Consider the following 18,863-nt stretch of genomic DNA (forward strand, 5'->3'; position numbering starts at 1 on the left):
GGTTTCTCGCAAATTTCCAGCCAGTTTATTTCAGATTTGCCGTTTGTGTTTGCCCTAAGGCTAGAAACATAGCTGTCTGCATCGAGTTCAGGGACTCGGATGAGGAAGAGGCTGTTGCACTTAAGGTAAAATGCATGCAGGAAAATATGCGGAAAAATCCCCCGAGGATAATCCTATCAGTCCGAGAGTTAATGGGCTATTGTTGTTGTTTCTCAGTGCATCTACGGCCGGCCTGGAGGACCCTTGTTTACCAAAAATGCCTTTGCCTCCGTGTTACATCACCAGCAAAATCCTGAATTCTACGATGAAGTAAGCACACTCTACCTAACCTTTAAAAGAAAAAAAAAATCATTGTAAGTTCTAAACATTAATGCACGACAGAGTGTTTATTTGTGCTCCTCTGCTTCAGTTTAAGATTGAGTTGCCAACCCAGCTCCACGAGAAGCATCATCTTCTCTTCACCTTCTATCACGTCAGCTGCGATAGCAACAGCAAGGCCAGCACCAAAAAGAGAGAGCAGGTTGAGATGCAAGGTAAGGCACCATGATTAAAAATAACACTCTCGGCACAGATATGCAAAGCTCTTATTTGATGACGTCCTACTCTGTCTCTGCTCTCAGTTGGTTACGCCTGGCTCCCGTTGCTGAAGGACGGTCGGGTGATCATGAATGAGAGTCAGATCCCGGTTGCCGCCAACCTACCTGCCGGATACCTCAGCTGTCAGGAGGGTGCCAGCAAGGTGCAGTGCACTACTAGCCATGAAAGTGCTGATGAAAACCGATTGAGGTTATACATAGCACAAATATGAAACTGCTGAGTAGGATATGCTCTGTCCAGATTGCATGTCAGACAGTTGCTTAGTGCTGCTAACCCACTTAACAAACACCTTTTAGACACTGGATAGGAGTTCTCAAGTGTCCCTCTACGTATGTTCTCATTCACTTTATGATATGATTGTCCAGCTATATGGAGCTGAGAGAGCTCCATATAGCTGGAGAGAGAGCTGAGAGATCTTTTTAAAATATATTAAGCCACTTCTTCCCCAAAATCTCTAACAGAAGTTTGACTCAGTTCAGAACAGGTTGTGGTCTTGGGAGTTAGCTTTGAGAGACAGTAACTCACCCGTTGGTGGCATCCATGTCTATGGAGGTAGTGACAGAAACATGCTTTTTCTTTTTCTCATTTTACAGCATTTGGGCCCTGAAGTGAAATGGGTGGATGGAGGAAAACCGTTATTCAAAGTTTCCACCCACCTTGTGTCCACTGTCTACACTCAGGTTAGTTTTCCGCCCCTGTTTCGTCTGCACCCTACCAGTGTGTTATTTCTTTTGTGTTCTCGGTTTGTGCTCTTCATAGCAACAAAGGTTTTGTTTCGCTTTGTCTTTCAGGATCAGCATTTGCACAATTTTTTCCATTACTGTCAAACCATTGCATCAGGCGCCCAGGCGTCAGGAGGAGAGCTGGTCAAATACCTGAAGGTAAATCAGTCACTGCAAAATTTAAGGGTTCCAATTAACTAGAATTCATGAACCCTATTATTAACATTTAAAGCGCTAAATAGACAAGCCCCTGCTTATATATCAGAGCTACTGAGACCGTTTTTATTCAAACTGTGAAGCAGTTTGTAACTCTGTGTTTTGAAAAGTGCTATACAGGCAAAGTGGTTGTTATTATTCGGCATATACTCTTGTTGTTGTTGGAAGGAAATGCTTATTTTTGTTTGGTTGTAACGCAACAGTCACACTGGGCTGGTGCTGAATCACATGCAGATTAGTGATCTCTGTTTTTTTTGTGTGCGCGTGTGTTGTGGCTTGCCAATATCGCACCCTTCTGGACAGTTTGTGCACAGCTTGTTCCATTTCCCCGTTTATACAGAGTTTAACTGCAGAGGCTGGGCTGATACCAGTAAATCTGTCAGAGGTCTTCTCCTAGTTTGCATGATGTCTTTTCCATATTTTTCTGTGATACTGGCAGCTCAGTTATCGCCTTTTCCGTCGCTAACTGTCAGTCCACGGGAAAACTCGCTTTACTTTTCCCCTGGTGAACGTTGACACAGAGAGCCACGTTTGGTCCAGTGCATCTCTTGGGCTATAATATAAACAGAGCAGTGAACACAAACAATAGCCAGAGGGTCAAACGGCAGGTCAGCTGTGCCGACTGGCAACCCGCCAAATTACTTGGCAGGCTCATGTTAGTTTCCTGTGCGCAGGCACCGATGCACCAGTATCTGCTCCCAGCCACGTTCAAGGCGCTGAAGCATACAGTGTGGATGATTAGCACAGTGTTATCCACACGTGTACTCCTGTTGTGAGTAGATTAGCTTTCCCTGAAGGTCTTCTCAATTAGCCTTTCATGCACATTTTAAACGTGTTTTTTTTAACATTTATTTCCCTCATTTTACACAAAAGGTTTGTGAACAAATCCTTTGTAAACATGTAAGCATCTGTGGTGATGCTTTAATCTCAGAGTCTGCATGCCATGGAGAGTCACGTGATGATCAAGTTCCTGCCCACCATCCTCAATCAGCTGTTCAGGGTGCTAACCAGTGCCACCCAGGAAGACGTGGCAGTCAACGTCACCAGGCAAGAATCCATGAAGTGCTTCATCTCTATAGAGCAAATTAAATTCCATGCAATTTACTGTTATTGAAATATCAGTCATATATCATTATATATGCTAAAAATATTGAAAGAAAGCAGCTCAGTTTGCCATCGGCTAGATATCGTGTTATGTGTGAGGGGTAGTCACATATAAGCTGTTGCTTTTGCCTGAAATATAACTGCTAAATTCCTTTTTTTCCCCTTTTGTCTTGCTGTGATCAGAGAGAAATGAATGAATTCATGAATGGAAGTTAATTTTCCAGTGTCGTGAGAGCAGAATCTTAGCGTAGAAACTGTTATCTCACTTGAGCTTTTGCCTTTCGTCCTGTTAGAGTCATGATTCACGTTGTGGCGCAGTGCCACGAGGAAGGTTTGGAGCACTACCTTAGATCTTACGTGAAGGTAAATTTCACATGTCAGATCCATATTTCTGTTGTATTTGACCTTTACATAATTATATATAGTCACGTATGAATTGACATGTCTGTCTTTGCGTGTCTCTGATGCAGTATGTCTTCAAGACTGAGCCATACACATCCTCCACCACCCGAACGGTGCACGAGGAGTTGGCTAAAGCCATGACTGCAATCCTGAAGCCTTCCACTGACTTCCTCACAAGTAACAAGCTGCTCAAGGTAGCACATTTGTTCTTATTTAAAGGATTACACAGTCTTTAATTATAGCCGTCTGTTCTCTAACTGATAATTGTCCGTTGTGCAGTACTCCTGGTATTTCTTCGAAGCCTTAGTCAAATCCATGGCTCAGTACTTGATTGAGAGCTGTAAAGTAAAGGTAAGTTCGCCGCAGCATGTGCGCTTGACTCCGAGGTGTCCGCTAATGCCCGCTTTATTACACTTTAGGTTCTTCACAGTAGTTTGCAGCATGCCGGGTGTTGTGGACAGCCGGAGCACCACAGTGGAAGTTTTATGTATCCACAGTCTGTCCCACACTGCTGTGCAATTTAATTAGCGGCATTTGTTCGAACCCCATAGGCAACCACATCCCTGTGTTTAACATCCACCACTATGATGTCCTTAAAATGCTGCTTCTCATGTGTAGGACTGTCACAATCCATGGATTAAAGAAATCATTTTAAGCTTGAGCTGAAAAAAATAAGCTTACCATTTCTGTTACATTTAACTATTTTATGCATCTGTAAATGTAAGCTTACTATTTTAACCATTTATCTGCTACATAGCTATTTTTACATTAGCTCTAATAGCAAATTATTTCTGTTTCAAGGATAAAACAAGGATGAATTCATATTTGAAGTTAAAGTCTGAGTATTTATTTACTGTTGAAGGATGTAAGATTGACTCAAATAAACCACAATTCCCACATTTTGAACCTTTGATCTTTTCATGGGAGTTCTTTGGGATGTTTCATGCTGAATAACAACATTTGTAACAACTTACCTGCTGTGCCCTCCAGCTGTCCAGGAACCAGCGCTTCTCTGCATCGTTCCATCACACTGTGGAGACCTTGGTCAACATGATCATGCCACACATCACGCAGAAATACAAGGACAACCTAGATGCTGCCCGGAATGCCAACCACAGCTTGGCAGTCTTCATCAAGGTCAGAAACCAGAGATACTTTATCACAGATGGCTTTCAAAGTGCTTTTCGTTTAGGTAAATGGTAACTAATATACTGTGCTCTCTTTATTTTGTAGCGTTGTTTCAACCTGATGGACAGAGGCTTTGTGTTCAAGCAGATCAACAACTATATCAACTGTTTTGTGCCTGGAGACCCAAAGGTGGGCTGACAAAACAACGTGCAACAGCCTTTATAGAAATAAATTGCACAACAACTTATTTATTCAACTTGAAGTCATAAAGCAAAGCCTTATTATCAGCCATAATTCTTAATTGAGGTTTATTCTCAATACAGACTCTGTTTGAGTTCAAGTTTGAGTTCCTGCGAGTCGTGTGCAACCACGAGCACTTCGTCCCTTTAAACCTGCCCATGCCGTTTGGAAAGGGACGGATTTTGAGATTTCAAGGTGAGAAAGTTGTGATAATGACTGCTAAAGTGTTTGCATATATAAAATGCTTTGCTGTGGAAGGGCAGCAGCGCAAAAGTAGTTCATGAACTTTTTTACAAAATAAAGCACTTGTACCCACAGAACATACTGCACACATACAATAAAATACAGCGTTTTTTTTGTTTTTTTTTAAATAAATAAATGCTCATGCAGTCGATTTCTTTTGCTTTAAAAAAATGTACACTGTACACTGTGTTTGTTTTGTGTTTTCCTCAATTAGCCTCATTACCTCCATGTAATACTGTGGAGTCATGTGACACTCCAGTAGGTAGGTGGAAGGTGTCGTGACTTCAATGCCGATCGTTTATTAGTTTCAAATTTCCTCTAAAATCTGAACCTGTCAGTTCTTTAAGCTTTCCTGTAAGCTGGTTCATCTGGGATTTCAGGTTATGATCTTGTCAGATTAGACTGTTTATTACTTGTCATCATCATCAGGTTTGGGGGATTTGGTGTGCTTGTAGTTTGTTTGTTTTTTGGGGGGGGTTTCTATCTTGAACTGGTTTGGGGGTTTGTGGCTATACTGAGTAAACTATTTTCCATCGTTCCTGAGAAACCAGATATCTTTTTAATTCTTGTGTGCTTCAAATGCAGGTTTTAAAAAGATAAAAGCAAAAGGTTTCTGAATAAAGTCATGTGTTTGGGTTTTCTTTACGTGTCTAAAATGCTGCTGGAAACCTGCTGTTGTTCAGCCGCTAGCTTTAGTCGCGTTTCTCAGCGACGTTTGCTGATGTGGAAGTGCAGCTCAACCACAGTGTGAATCTGTCAAACATGAATGTTTGAGCTTTTCCCTTTGTTTTCTCCTCATTTTAGACTGTTTGATGATGTTTATAAGAATCATCTGCCTATAATGAGTTTTAAAGCTGGCTGCAGTAGCTATACTCTCTAAATGTTGATCATTTTTTTCTGATTACTGTCTCTGTGTCAAATTGGTAAGTGAGTTTTTTGGGTTTCTCCTTTCACACTCTTCATCTACTTCTCCTGTCGGTCAGTCCTAGTCTCCTTATCGTCCCATTTATCCTCACAGACCTCCAGCTGGATTACTCGCTGACGGATGACTTCTGTAAGAATCACTTCCTGGTTGGACTGCTGCTCAGGGAAGCCAGCGCAGCTCTGCAGGAGTTCAGGGAGATTCGTCAGATTGCCATCCAAGTGCTGAAGAGCCTCATGATGAAGCATGCATTTGACGATCGCTACACCTCAAAAGTAAGCAGTGTTTTCACACCCCTGTCCCTGTCTTTATGAGTGTGTTTGTGAGACGTGTGTGATATTGAGACATTTCTTTAAATTATTCATTTTGTTTTTCAGAGCCAGCAGGCCAGGTTAGTCACCCTGTACTTGCCCTTGTTTGGTCTGCTCCAAGAAAACGTCAACAGGCTAAATGTGAAGGAAGTGTCGCCGTTCACCGTCAACCACTGCACCAGTGTAAGGGAGCCACCTAGTGTGTTTTCTGAGTATTATGTATTTATCCATGTGCTGTGTCCATTTGATCCAAATTTTAATGCATGTAAAAATATCTCAATAATACTACAAAATAAATGTAACAAATAAATATAATATAATTGTGTGTGCTTTTGATCAGAGATTTTAGAGCTGTCCGTGTTGTTAACTTTCATTAAAAAAAACACACACAGTGTTTTATGTGGGTTTGATTCATTAAACTCTTTATTTGTCCTGCAGAATGGAAGAGACGATTCTCTCCATAACAACACTTTGATGACACCTCCGAGGTCGAGCACCTTTCTGGACACCGGCTTCCACAAAGATGTTTTTGGAGCCATCTCTGGCACCGGTAAATGATAAGACATTCCTTTTTTTCCCTTTCAGGTTACTTTATGTTTATTTTATGTAACATTTCACTCTTATTCCTTTTTACAGCTTCACCTCATGCGGCGTCCACCCCCAACATCAACTCTGTGCGCCACGCCGACTCTCGTGGATCGCTCATCAGCACTGATTCTGGGAACAGCCTGCCTGAGAGGAACAATGACAAGGGCAGTTCCCTTGACAAGGTATTTGACAGAATGAGCTTTGAGATTCCCGGAAAATGTTTATGTATATGTATTAGAAATCCAATTTAGCCTTTCTTTGACGCATGTGTCTAACATGCAATTCAAAATGGCACTTCAGGCACATCAGATGTCCCCTTATTATGGGAAAAACTGCCACATAAAGTCTCTCTTTGCTAACTTGTGCCATTAACTCCTCACCTTCACTGTATGGCTGGCCATGGCAGACGGAGAAGTTTCTACGGAGACACTCTGTCAATGTCCTGCAATTCTTTACGGAGACTGAGGAGTCCATGCTCTCCATGCACTCCAAGCGTGCCACCATGGACTTCTCCCTGCTCACTGTCCCCAGTGTGCCAGAGAGGGCCCTGCAGTCCAGCAGTTCACTTCAAGTACAAAACACCTCCTTGCTCCACACAGTCCCTCCTAGGAGTGTCCCATCTGGGAATGATAGTGTGTGTGTGCGCAGGTGTGTGTGTTGATGCCCTAAACTCTAAGCCCTTACTTTGCCAGGAGATTGTCAGGCTTTGTCCTGTTTATTCTCTGTTGCTGTAAAGCAGACGTGTTTTACCTCAGGGCCTCACGAGCGTTTAGCGCTTTTCTTGTTCCAGATGGTGATAAGCATGCATGCTTTTGATTTCCTCTCATTCGTGCTATGTGATTTCTTGTCTCTCTCTGATAAACAGCCTCAAACTAAATCTGAGAAGATTTAAACACAAAGGACTGGATTTTTGTTGTCGTGTTTCACCCAGTGTTGGAACTGCTTTTGTTTCTGGTGTGCAGCAGCTGCTTTATTTCCCTGCTGAGGGGGCAAGAAGACACACAACTATTAGCAACTCAAGAATAGCTCAAGCCCCAAAAGTGTACCAGACTTTGAAGTTCACATCAGCCTTTCCAACCTAATTTTAGCCTTAAAGTTCTCCAGTCTGCAAAACACCCTTTAAAAATCCAAAGCAACAGCATCATGCTTTCCATGAAGTCATCCCCAGCTAGTTTCATGGTCTAGACTAACTGCTGGCAAAGGAACGTGCTTGGTATATAGCCAACTTCTTGCTGCGGTAAAGCTGCTGCTCCGCTGCTTGGGTTTTGTTTTTTTTCCCTGCCGTGTGCCTCAGCTGGGGGAACAAATCCCTGCAACATCTGGATGAATCATTTCACTGCAGTGTAGTTCTCTGACCTTCTGAAAACCTCTTAAGTATTTGGACAATAATACAGTTTTTGTAGTTTTGCCTTTGTAAATCTCAAAAAGTGAGTTTGAAATGAAACAATCAAGATATGATTAGAGTGCAGGTTTCAGTTTTATTCAGAGGATTTAAGGAAAGTATTGCATTACTGTTTAGGAATAAGCAATTGGACAAGGTGAGGTCTATTTCCTCACTATTCCATGGCAAAGTAAGCAGATAAAAGACCTGGCGTGTTTAACTTGTATTTGGTAGCGTGGCATTCCCTCACTGGAACGCTCAGTATTAGGTTTCATTCTCTGCCCAAAACTGATCATGCAGCACTTTACAGTGTAAAAGGACATTGACCCAAAGCATACTGGAAAACCAACCTTAAAGTCTATTATGGCAAAGAAATTGCATATTCTTCAGTGGCCATAACAATTTCAGCAGAGCATGCTTTTTTAGTTACCAAAGACAAAACTGAAGCAGCAACTGAAGGTGGTGATACGAGCCTGACAGAGCATCTCAAAGGAGGAAATACAGCATTTGGTGATTTCACAGGGTTCTAGACTAAAGACAATCACTGGATACCAAATATTTTGCAGTATTAGAAACATTTTTTTTTAGCTATTCTAGTTTGCTAAAGTAATGTTGAGCCTCTGAAATGGGGATTTATGTGTGCTGCAATTTCTAAACGGTTAATGCAATACTTTTGTTAAACCCCTTGAATTAAAGCTGAAAATCTGGACTTTAGTCACATCTTGATTGTTTAATTTAAAATCCACTGTTGTGGGGAAAGACTGGGGAATAGTATCATTATCCAAATGCTTAGAGCCCACATCACACGGTTGTTCCTACATAAAAAAAAGTTTTAAGCCAGAGCCAAACAAGAAAATCCTCAGCGTTATATTCAGTCGTTGTGCTATGCTTGTATTATTGATTGCTGTTTATCAAATGGTCAAAAATATCGTGAAAATGCACTGATGCTATCAAATAAGGCGACAGATTTTATGGCATTGCTGTGGTAAGTCTCAAATAACCTGATTAGTTTTTCAAATCTTACTTGGAGCCAATACACTGGTAGGATTATGTATTTTTCTATCCATGCCTGATTGTCCCGTTTGTCCTGCAGAACCAACCTGCCTCGACCCTGGGAAGCCCGCTGTTGCGATGTGATAAACTGGACCAGGCAGAGATCAAGAGCCTCCTCATGTGTTTCTTACATGTGCTCAAAAGCATGTCTGAAGGTAAACTCTCATCTCTGCGACAGCTCCTGCTCTTCCAGCTTTACTTAATTGTTTACACTACGTTTAAAAAAAAAAAACAAACCCAAAAGAAGTCTCCACAGTGTCCATCTCTGTCTCTTTTAGATGCTCTGTTCACATACTGGAACAAGGCATCATCTTCTGACCTGATGGACTTCTTCACTTTAGTCGAGTAAGACATCTTATAGAGAATAACCAGCTATTACACGCATTGCAGAAAAACACATAGCAACTGAGTTTTTTTAATTTTTTATACCCACTTTCCATTTCTCAGAGTGTGCCTCCATCAGTTCAGATACATGGGAAAGAGATACATTGCAAGGTAATGTTGCTGTCACCCATACTTCTCAGCACTTGTTTATCATGAGAAGACAAATCAACGCAACTTTTAGGTTTTATGCAGTTTATGAGTATCCAGCTGTTTGTTGTCTGTAAGCCATCATGTTGCTTACTATTGAAGAGTCTGACTGTACTGTTATTTTAATTTGATTTGATCAGAGTACACGCACTGTACTTGAATCACAGTTGGGAACTCGCCGCGACTCCCAGAAGGCTTTATGTATTCACTCTGTCTAACCCCCCACCACTGTTTCTGTCTCTGTCCACTGAAACGCTGGCAAGTTTAACATAATGAAATAAAACCTGGCTCCTGCCCTCTCCTGCTTGGGTAAGCCTGAAGGTGAAACTGAGAGCAATTGCATGATAACTTCTCACCATTAAAAGAAAAAAAGTTGCAGTGCTGTGACACATCCGACGCTTTAAGTTCATCGCCTCTCGCATTCTTACATGCATGGCTTCAGCTTAAACCAATAAATGCTGTCAATACCACTTTGATTATTCTCAGCTTTAAACTGCATGGCAAACATGCACTCACAGCTTTACTTTCGCCTTTAAAATCTCATAAATTCAAATCGCTCCCAGGGCGTTCGAGTGTTAGTTGTAAAATCTATGTATTATTTACCGTAACCTGCAGCTTCATTAACTCATCCTGTTTCCTCATCAGGAACCAGGATGGGGCAGGACCTGTTGCACATGAGCGGAAGTCTCAGACTCTTCCTGTGTCCCGTAACAGGGCGGGAATGATGCATGCCCGCTTACAGCAGCTCAGCAGCCTGGATAACTCATACACATTTAACCACAGTAAGTGCCCCCCCCCCCCCCCCCCCCCCTCCCCTCATACTGTACTTCTCATCAAACACTCTCCATCACAGGGCCCTCGTCCTCCTCATGCCTCTCTTTCAACATCAGCATCCTCTTCTTCTCCATCATACTACATCCCAGCAGGAAAAGCCTTTAGAAAACATGTGTGCATCAGTAAATTCAAAGAAACTGGGGAGGAAGCTGTGCAGCCGTCCACTGTTAGGCGGTGATCTTGTTAAATGGCATTATTTAATAATAAGTTTCTTTGTGTTTTCAGTGTAAGAAAGATTTCAAGTGTTCTTGGCATATCTGTAGACCATGGTAAGAATGTACCAGGATGTTAGGACGTTTGCTATACTGGCTATGTTGATTTGGTTGATTTAAGAGCATGCCTGTTTTAACAGAACATCAGCTTTCAAAACCCCAGCTCATCTTCTGCTCTCAACTCTACATTTTTACATTTCGCTTTGCGAAAGCAGTCCTCGTGAATTATGAAGGGTTTTATTCCAAAATTTCCAAAACGTTCCAAAAAAAGAATGTCAACATTTGAACTTCATGCAATCAAATAAAATCATCGCTGTAGTTTATAAAGAAAAAAATGCCTCGCCAGCTTGTGACAATTTTTCCATGAAATGCTTTAGTTTGTCAGATAATTTTGGCCTCAGTTTGGAATGAAACTCAAACTTTCATGCAGCGGCTTTGCCTCTAACGCTACGTTTTTGAGAGACATGACCATATATAACAAAGGAGAGGTTTTACATTGAGTGTACTGGTGGTGATTGAAAGAACTACAGCCTTTTCTTGTCTTTGTAGCCTACAGTCACTCGGATGCTGACGTGTTAAATCAGTCACTGCTGGAGACCAACATTGCCACTGAAGTCTGCCTGACCGTCCTGGACACACTCAGCATCTTCATCATGAGTTTTAAGGTACCAAACAAATTCACTGTATTTTGTGTATTTACTTAATTAACCTTGTTCTGCCCCATTATTGTGAAATAAGGGCTTATTTTTTAAATCCGATGATCCTCTCTTATGCCACAGACACAGTTGTGTGCTGATCACGGCCACAGTCCACTGATGAAGAAGGTGTTTGATGTCCACCTCTGCTTCCTGCGGATCAATCAGTCAGAAACGGCCCTCAAGCAGGTCTTCACTTCACTGCGCACCTTCATTTACAAGGTATGAAGGACTTACGCGCCTTATTTAATAATTTTTCTCCTTTTGTTAACCCATGAGAGGACCACGTAAGCCACTGACTGATTTTTGTCTTCTTGACCCCTTAGTTCCCGTGCACGTTTTTTGAAGGGCGTGCAGACATGTGTGCTGCTTTCTGCTATGAGATTTTGAAATGTTGCAACTCCAAGCTGAGCTCCATTCGCAGCGACGCAGCCCATCTGCTCTATTTTCTCATGAAGAGCAACTTTGACTACACTGGTCGCAAGTCCTTCGTCCGGACACATTTACAGGTGAGAGAGTTGTCGCCACAGTAAAACTTTAATATCTACCTGCCTTAAGCCAAATTTTCTGGGATTCTAGAGACCACAAGCATTTTCATTCCTCTTTTGAACTGTTGACCTTTCTTTTTCTTTAGGTTGTGATTGCTGTCAGTCAGCTGATAGCAGATGTCATTGGTATAGGAAGTACTCGCTTCCAGCAGTCTCTGTCAATAATTAACAACTGTGCTAACAGTGATAAAACTATCAAGGTGAGGAACACACGTGCAACAGGTTCATCCTGGTTCCACTTAAAGAGGCCATTTGAAAACTATGCCTGAGCTTAATGAATAAAATAAACCAGTTAGAATCAAGTTTTCCTAAAGGAAGCTAACGATGATTTAGCTCACATTAGTGCGTCATCTTCAACAGAACACAGCTTTCCCATCGGATGTGAAAGACCTGACTAAACGCATCAGAACAGTGTTGATGGCCACAGCGCAGATGAAGGAGCATGAGAGAGATCCAGAGATGCTGGTGGACCTGCAGTACAGTCTCGCAAAGTCTTATGCCAGCACACCTGAGCTGCGCAAGACCTGGCTTGACAGCATGGCCCGAATCCATGTGAAAAATGGAGACCTGTCTGAGGTTTGTGGTGAAAGTCTGTGTGGCTGAATGGTCCTGCTTTTGATTTCTGTGTCTGATGTTGGGCCCAACAATCTTAAACATCAGATAGAGACTGTATTTACTTTGTATCAAAGCACCAGTGCCAGTGTGGCGTGCAGCGAGGCCCACCATCAAGTGCTGCAAACTGCCCTGTTTACTATGTGCTGCTTTTTCGAGCGATACCAATTTGCAGCATAATCAGAGCTTTTATCTACCCACGCTTATCTGACCTGACTTGTTTTTGCCGTTTGCAGGCAGCCATGTGCTATGTTCACGTTGCAGCACTCGTGGCAGAATACCTGCGAAGAAAAGGTACTTCGGTATTCTGTGATGGAAATGTTTCTCCTGCTTATTAGATAGCAGCCCTGTTGATTTAAAAAAAGAATAATAATGCCTGATCTTTCGGTGTTTCCAGGCATGTTCAAGCAGGGCTGCTCGGCGTTTCGTGTTGTGACTCCAAACATCGACGAAGAAGCCGCAATGATGGAGGACGTCGGAATGCAAGACGTCCACTTTAATGAAGTACTTTGATCATTTGTGCTAAAAATGAAAAAATAAAATAAAATGAAATCGCATTTGCTGGAGGAAAGCAGATTTAGTCACATCAAAAGCTGTTACTATTTCTATTTTTCTTTTATAAGAAAGAATAAATCAAAGAAGGCAACTATTTTCTTTCAGTATGTCTTTAAAATTGGTGCATTTTAATTGTGATAAAATGAGCTGCTGACACGCTGTGAGCTGTGTTTCTTTTGCACTGTACACCAGCAGCTCTCCATCTCTGTTGTGCTCATCCCTCAGGACGTCTTAATGGAGCTTCTGGAGGAGTGCGCAGATGGGCTGTGGAAAGCGGAGCGTTACGAGCTCATCTCTGACATCTACAAGCTCATTATCCCCATTTATGAGAAGCGGAGGGACTTTGAGGTACAAACTCTATTTGTCGGGTGTTTTATCCCCCCCGCAACAGTTCTGTTCGATTCAGGCTAAGCGTGCAGCATAAGCATCTTTAAATCCTGATCAAGTTCACTGACTCTACACAGAAACTGGCTCACCTGTATGACACGCTGCATCGAGCGTACAGCAAGGTGACGGAGGTCATGCATACTGGGAAGAGGATGCTGGGCACGTACTTCAGAGTGGCTTTCTTTGGCCAGGTGAGTTCAACTAGCTTAGACTCATTCACACTTGATGTCTGAAGCACGGCAGCTGCTGAGGAGGTTAAGTTTTGTTTTGGGGGGTTTTTTCAGTTACGATTATTATGCTGACGAGCATGACCACGTGCTGTGGTGTTTTCAGACCCGCTCTAATACACCTCTCTGCTTCTTTTTAATCCTCTTCGAAGGCAGCGGTAAGTTATGCAGTAGACCCCGTGAGCCCTTGTGAGCGGCCTGAGTCTGTGTGTGACTTTGGTGTTGCTTCAATTCATTGCACTTCTCAGCCATAGTTTGTTGCTTCGAGCTACAGTAGCAGGCAGTCAGCGCTGCTGCTTCCGTTTGGGAGACTGTTTTGCATGGCACTCATTTACTCATCAAGTGTTTATGCTTTAGTTTGCTAAGTTTTAGTAATGACTGTTATTTTAAGGTTTATTAATTAATTTGTTGGGTGTGGTTGCTTCTATCTTTGAGATGTTTTTAGAAATCGATGCCATTAAATTTCTTCACAGTATAGGTTTCTGGTATAACAGTAATTTCATTTGTTTTTATGTGTATGTGCGTGTGTTGTCCACACCCCTGTAGCAGTACCAGTTTACTGACTCAGAGGCTGAGGTAAATCAATATGAAAGCCAACCTTTCAGTTGGAACTGTAGTGACGTTTTAGGCTGTGTTGTGCTCCTTTGCTAATGCAGTCAGTGCTGTTTCACGTGCATTGCTTATCTTCCAGCCCTTTAATTCCTCGTATTTTCCAGCTTTAGTGCTATCCTAATCTTTGCAGGAAACAGCTGAAGGGCTAATAAATCTCACTGGCATTCCCATTCCCATTTACATTCAAGACAAATAACTAACATGCACTGACTGTGTGAAATTCATGTACCTATGTCAGTCCTTTGACGTGTCTCACATCAACGACCTAAGACTGGCTTTTTTGTAGTTTTGGTCTCTGTTCTTAAATGTTTAATAGACGGTTGTGGATAGTTTGGAGTCGGCCAAATTCTCATATCTTTAAAAAAATGTCTTGACTGAAATGACTCCCACTCACAACCCATGAATGGTTTGATGTGGTATTATCTATTAGATAAACGCTGCGTTTTCATTTAGTCTGACAATTTGAAAGTATCTTATATGGGTTTTTTCCTAATTTATTTTTTTAGGGCTTCTTTGAAGATGAAGATGGGAAGGAGTATATCTACAAAGAACCCAAATTCACGCCTCTTTCAGAGATTTCTCAGCGGCTCCTCAAGTTATACTCTGATAAGTTTGGTCAGGAGAATGTGAAGATGATTCAGGACTCTGGGCGGGTGAGACTTTTGTTAATTTATCGTTTATTTTTAGTTATTTAGTTATTTTGCGCAGGCTGATACAGTTTTAAAACTCATGCATTCTCTGCAGATCAACCCCAAGGACCTGGACTCAAAGTACGCATACATCCAAGTGACACATGTGACTCCATACCTGGAGGAGAAGGAGCTGGTCGACAGGAAAACGGACTTTGAAAAGAGCCACAACATCCGTCGATTTGTTTTCGAGATGCCTTTCACCATTTCGGGCAAAAAGCAAGGCGGTGTGGAGGAGCAGTGCAAACGCAGGACTATACTTACCAGTAAATACCCAGCTTATATTTATGTTGTAGTGGAACATGGATTCAGTCAAACAGCGCTGACTTTCAGTCTTCAGGTTGTGTCTTGTTAGATGTCTCTTGCCTGGATAAACATCAGTGTTTTCAAAATACAGTGATCTGATAAATACAGGATAAACCCATTATCAGACTTCAACTGCTCTTTCTGATTAAAGTCTACTTAATCTCTTTATATCCTAAATGTTAGATACTTTTTTCTCTCTCTAATTATTGGCTGCCTCCTCCTATTTTGGGGGGAGTGGGTTGTGGTTTTTTTGGGCAGCACAACAGAGCAAGTCTGCCTTGAACTGTTCATTACACACGTAATTTTTTCCATTTATTTTAGTCACTGTGGATGAATGAAGATCTTGATTAGATTTTGAACATGTCAGCTGTTTTTTTTCATGGACATTTCGTAATCCTAATCTGGTTTTATTCATTTATAGTGCAAAAGATTCAAAAGTTCAAGCACGTCTTCTTATCTTTATTATGTGGCGGCTTTCACAGGCTGTACAGATCCTGAGCTGCAAAACTAAGAAAATCTGTCTACCGGTATTCGCTATTCACCACTAACCTCATTGTGTTTTCTCTCCTCCAGCCACTCATTGCTTTCCGTATGTAAAGAAACGGATCGCGGTGATGTATCAACACCATACTGATCTGAGCCCCATCGAGGTTGCCATCGACGAGATGAGCAAGAAGGTGGCTGAGATCAAACAGCTGTGCTCCTCCAGCGAGGTGGACATGATCCGTCTGCAGCTCAAACTGCAGGGCAGCATCAGCGTCCAGGTGCCTGCTTTTAAGTTCTGTGAAACGTAAAAGCAACACAATACAAACCTGACATACAATACTCACAAAAAAAAAAAATCTATCACATCCGCCCTCAGGTAAATGCAGGACCTCTTGCGTATGCCAGAGCTTTTCTCGATGATACATGTGCCAAGAAATATCCTGATAACAAGGTCAAACAGTTGAAAGAGGTCTTCAGGTGAGCTGTCGCTGACTTACGTGAGGGTGTGAGTACCACGTTTGCATATCTTTGTGGGGACCAACAGCCCTTATGGGGACACAGTTCCCGTCCCCAGAAGTTTGAAGGCATTTCTGAGGCTCAATGTGGTTTTAGTGTCAGGGTTACAATTAGGTTATGGTTAGGTTTAGGGTTAAGGTTAGACTTCATTTTTGATGGTTGGGGTTAGGGTAAGCAGCTAGGGCAAAGCATTATGTCAATTAGATGTCCTCACAAAGATATGAAAACATGACTGTGTGTGTTTCTGTGCAAAGATTGTTCAGATCTCCCTTTAGCACATTTTAACACTGTTTTTGCGATCAGGCATTTTGTGGATGCGTGTGGCCACGGTTTGGGCATTAATGAACGACTGATCAAAGAAGACCAGCAGGAGTACCACGATGAGATGAAGGCCAACTACAGAGAACTAGCCAGAGAGCTGTCCATCATCATGCACGAACAAGTAAGTACATTAGCTGTTGCTCAGCCCAAGTAATAGTGTAATTACATTGAGCGTTGCTAATGCTATACCTGTAATCTGACTCTGAATTAGGGTTTTGGCAGGTAGACAGTGTGTCATTTATTATATGATTGATTAAGTGATAATGGGCTCTTTGATAACATCACTCTCTGTTCTCTCTTTGTGCTGACATGAGCAGATATGATGGTAATGAAAGACAAATACGTGTGCAATAAAGACCGTTAATTGTTGGTTCCGTCAGATGTCTGTGCAACTTAAGGATTGATGGTACAAAGTGGCTTGAGGTGGAATTGGTGTACACATTACATTTTAGACTATAAAACAGACTCAAACATTAATAAGTCCTTGTTCTCAATTCTAATTAGCCAAATGTTTCTTAATAATATCATTAGAATTTTTTAAGCTGGTAAAGCTAGAGGACCTTAAAAACACTAGATAGATTGAGACACAGTTATCTAATCAGGCCACTGACTTATCTTTACATCCCTGCAATAAATCTGAAATTAGCCACACATAAAATATTATTTTAGTCAGCTCACCAGGAAATTGCAAAAAGTGCCCTTTGCAAAGACTGAAGCCATTAACATTCAAGTATTTCAACTCTATTGCAGCAATTTCCAAAATCAAAACATAAAACATTCCTGTTCTAAATATACTTGTTCCAGCGTCTGGCTACACCAACAATCACATATTGGCTTTTTTTTTCTGTTTTGGCTTGCCGAGTTATTGTCTTGCACGCATACACAGTATGTACCGTGTATATGCATGTACATATATGTGTGTACATTACATGTATTTGAGTGTGAATTAACAGTATGTTTGTGGATCAGATTCAGAATGTGTGTGCTATGTAACATCAATTTACATTATTTGTTTATGTACATACATACATACATGCACAAATTTTTCTTCTGCTTTCAGATTTTTTTGTGTGTGCGTGTTTTGTGGATTGATTGTTTTTACCTAGCTGTTTTTGGTTTCATGTATGTGTTAAGCTTCCTGATTAATACCTTTGCTTTAAATTAGCTTTATATGTCTTTATATGCTTGGTTAATATACAGCTACAGCAAGCTAGTTAGCTTAACCCGAGACAAAACCTCAAAAGGGAGGAAAAACTGTTTGCCTGGCTCTGTTCAAAGCCAACTAATAGCCTGACATGTTAATTAGTTAATTAGAAGTGCTAACTGACAGTTTTTGTTACTATTTAGACAGAAGTTGCTGTTTCCTCTTTTTTCGAGTCTGTTTGCCTAGCTAAGCTAGCTGTGTTCCATCTGTAGCGTCATATTTTTGCATATATACATGAGAGTAGTATCAGTGTCCTCATCAACTTTTAGCAAGAAAGCTAACTAGAGCAATGTTAAAATTAAGATTCACTTGCAGTAACTGTTTGCTAAGACTGTCTGTTCTTCCCTACACACTCTTTTCTTTCCAGATCATTCCAGTGGAGGATGGCATGAAAAGCGTTCTCCCAGACTCGCTTCACATCTTTAATGCCATCAGTGGCACACCAACCAGTGCCACCATCCAGGGCATTCCCAGCTCATCCTCTGTGGTTTGATGTCAGCCTGGGTGAAACTCAGAGCTGCCTAAGCCTGCCAACGCAGGCATGCCAGTGATGCCATATTATCACTCCAGAACTTAATCCTGCTTCTCAGCCTAGAGAGAAACTGATGGGAAAAACAGACAAGTCTCATTTTTCTATTTTCTGTCTGGCCACCGAAGACCAATATGAGCAAGGCACTGGACCTGTTTAACATGGATAAGGGAGCATGGTGGCTGTGTGATGGAGGTGGGGGGAAGACAAAGATGAGACTCTTTGCAGCAGAGATGACAGGACACGGACTTTGTTCCTCCTTTATGATGACGTGATGCTTGATAAGACATAACCTGTCTTGTCTTTACGTGTTTCTACCTGAAAAGACTGAGCAGTGTTTTCTTTAAAAACATTCCTGTTGGGATTTTTTTTAATATGCATGTCACTACATTACGCCTACACTCTCCCAACAGTCCATTTTTGTTTATTTTGATAATGTTTCACAATGTTTTTTATGGACAATATTTCACTTTTATAAGCGACTGTATTGATGTCTTGATTAATGGTATATGCTGCATACATCAGTGCTCCTCTCCCTGTACATGAAGGTATATTTCTAGAAAAATGCAATTTTGGAATAAGGGCCTGCTACGATGTAACATTAGCATTCAACCTTAAATCACTTTGATGTCTTAGAATGGGAGAGTTTTAAAGTATTTAAAGCCATTGCATACAAAAAGGTATATTCAAAG

General features: G+C 41.5%; 1 protein-coding gene across 1 annotated transcript in view; it reads left to right on the forward strand.

Moving 5' to 3' along the window:
- LOC146616176 (dedicator of cytokinesis protein 9) overlaps positions 1-18,572 on the forward strand; it is a 55,403-nt gene extending 36,831 nt beyond the window's left edge. The window contains exons 18-54 of the mRNA XM_085374633.1: positions 60-125; positions 217-309; positions 410-533; positions 621-739; positions 1,191-1,277; positions 1,389-1,478; positions 2,467-2,582; positions 2,933-3,002; positions 3,110-3,235; positions 3,321-3,392; positions 4,032-4,178; positions 4,275-4,358; positions 4,493-4,604; positions 5,671-5,849; positions 5,952-6,068; positions 6,324-6,435; positions 6,522-6,655; positions 6,880-7,044; positions 8,948-9,062; positions 9,186-9,252; positions 9,355-9,402; positions 10,084-10,220; positions 11,034-11,149; positions 11,264-11,401; positions 11,506-11,688; positions 11,814-11,927; positions 12,088-12,303; positions 12,576-12,633; positions 12,737-12,843; positions 13,120-13,242; positions 13,359-13,472; positions 14,627-14,773; positions 14,865-15,075; positions 15,689-15,879; positions 15,978-16,078; positions 16,421-16,559; positions 18,010-18,572. Of these exons, the coding sequence (XP_085230759.1) occupies positions 60-125; positions 217-309; positions 410-533; positions 621-739; positions 1,191-1,277; positions 1,389-1,478; positions 2,467-2,582; positions 2,933-3,002; positions 3,110-3,235; positions 3,321-3,392; positions 4,032-4,178; positions 4,275-4,358; positions 4,493-4,604; positions 5,671-5,849; positions 5,952-6,068; positions 6,324-6,435; positions 6,522-6,655; positions 6,880-7,044; positions 8,948-9,062; positions 9,186-9,252; positions 9,355-9,402; positions 10,084-10,220; positions 11,034-11,149; positions 11,264-11,401; positions 11,506-11,688; positions 11,814-11,927; positions 12,088-12,303; positions 12,576-12,633; positions 12,737-12,843; positions 13,120-13,242; positions 13,359-13,472; positions 14,627-14,773; positions 14,865-15,075; positions 15,689-15,879; positions 15,978-16,078; positions 16,421-16,559; positions 18,010-18,135 (4,464 nt within the window). The 3' untranslated portion in view covers positions 18,136-18,572. The remainder of the gene's footprint in view (positions 1-59; positions 126-216; positions 310-409; positions 534-620; positions 740-1,190; positions 1,278-1,388; positions 1,479-2,466; positions 2,583-2,932; positions 3,003-3,109; positions 3,236-3,320; positions 3,393-4,031; positions 4,179-4,274; positions 4,359-4,492; positions 4,605-5,670; positions 5,850-5,951; positions 6,069-6,323; positions 6,436-6,521; positions 6,656-6,879; positions 7,045-8,947; positions 9,063-9,185; positions 9,253-9,354; positions 9,403-10,083; positions 10,221-11,033; positions 11,150-11,263; positions 11,402-11,505; positions 11,689-11,813; positions 11,928-12,087; positions 12,304-12,575; positions 12,634-12,736; positions 12,844-13,119; positions 13,243-13,358; positions 13,473-14,626; positions 14,774-14,864; positions 15,076-15,688; positions 15,880-15,977; positions 16,079-16,420; positions 16,560-18,009) is intronic.
- The last annotated feature ends 291 nt before the right edge of the window (positions 18,573-18,863 follow it).

This window comes from Diplotaxodon limnothrissa, linkage group LG16 (assembly GCF_057381915.1).
Source record: "Diplotaxodon limnothrissa isolate DT_005_m linkage group LG16, D_limnothrissa_male_GT1.1, whole genome shotgun sequence".
Taxonomy (NCBI): Eukaryota; Metazoa; Chordata; class Actinopteri; order Cichliformes; family Cichlidae; genus Diplotaxodon; species Diplotaxodon limnothrissa.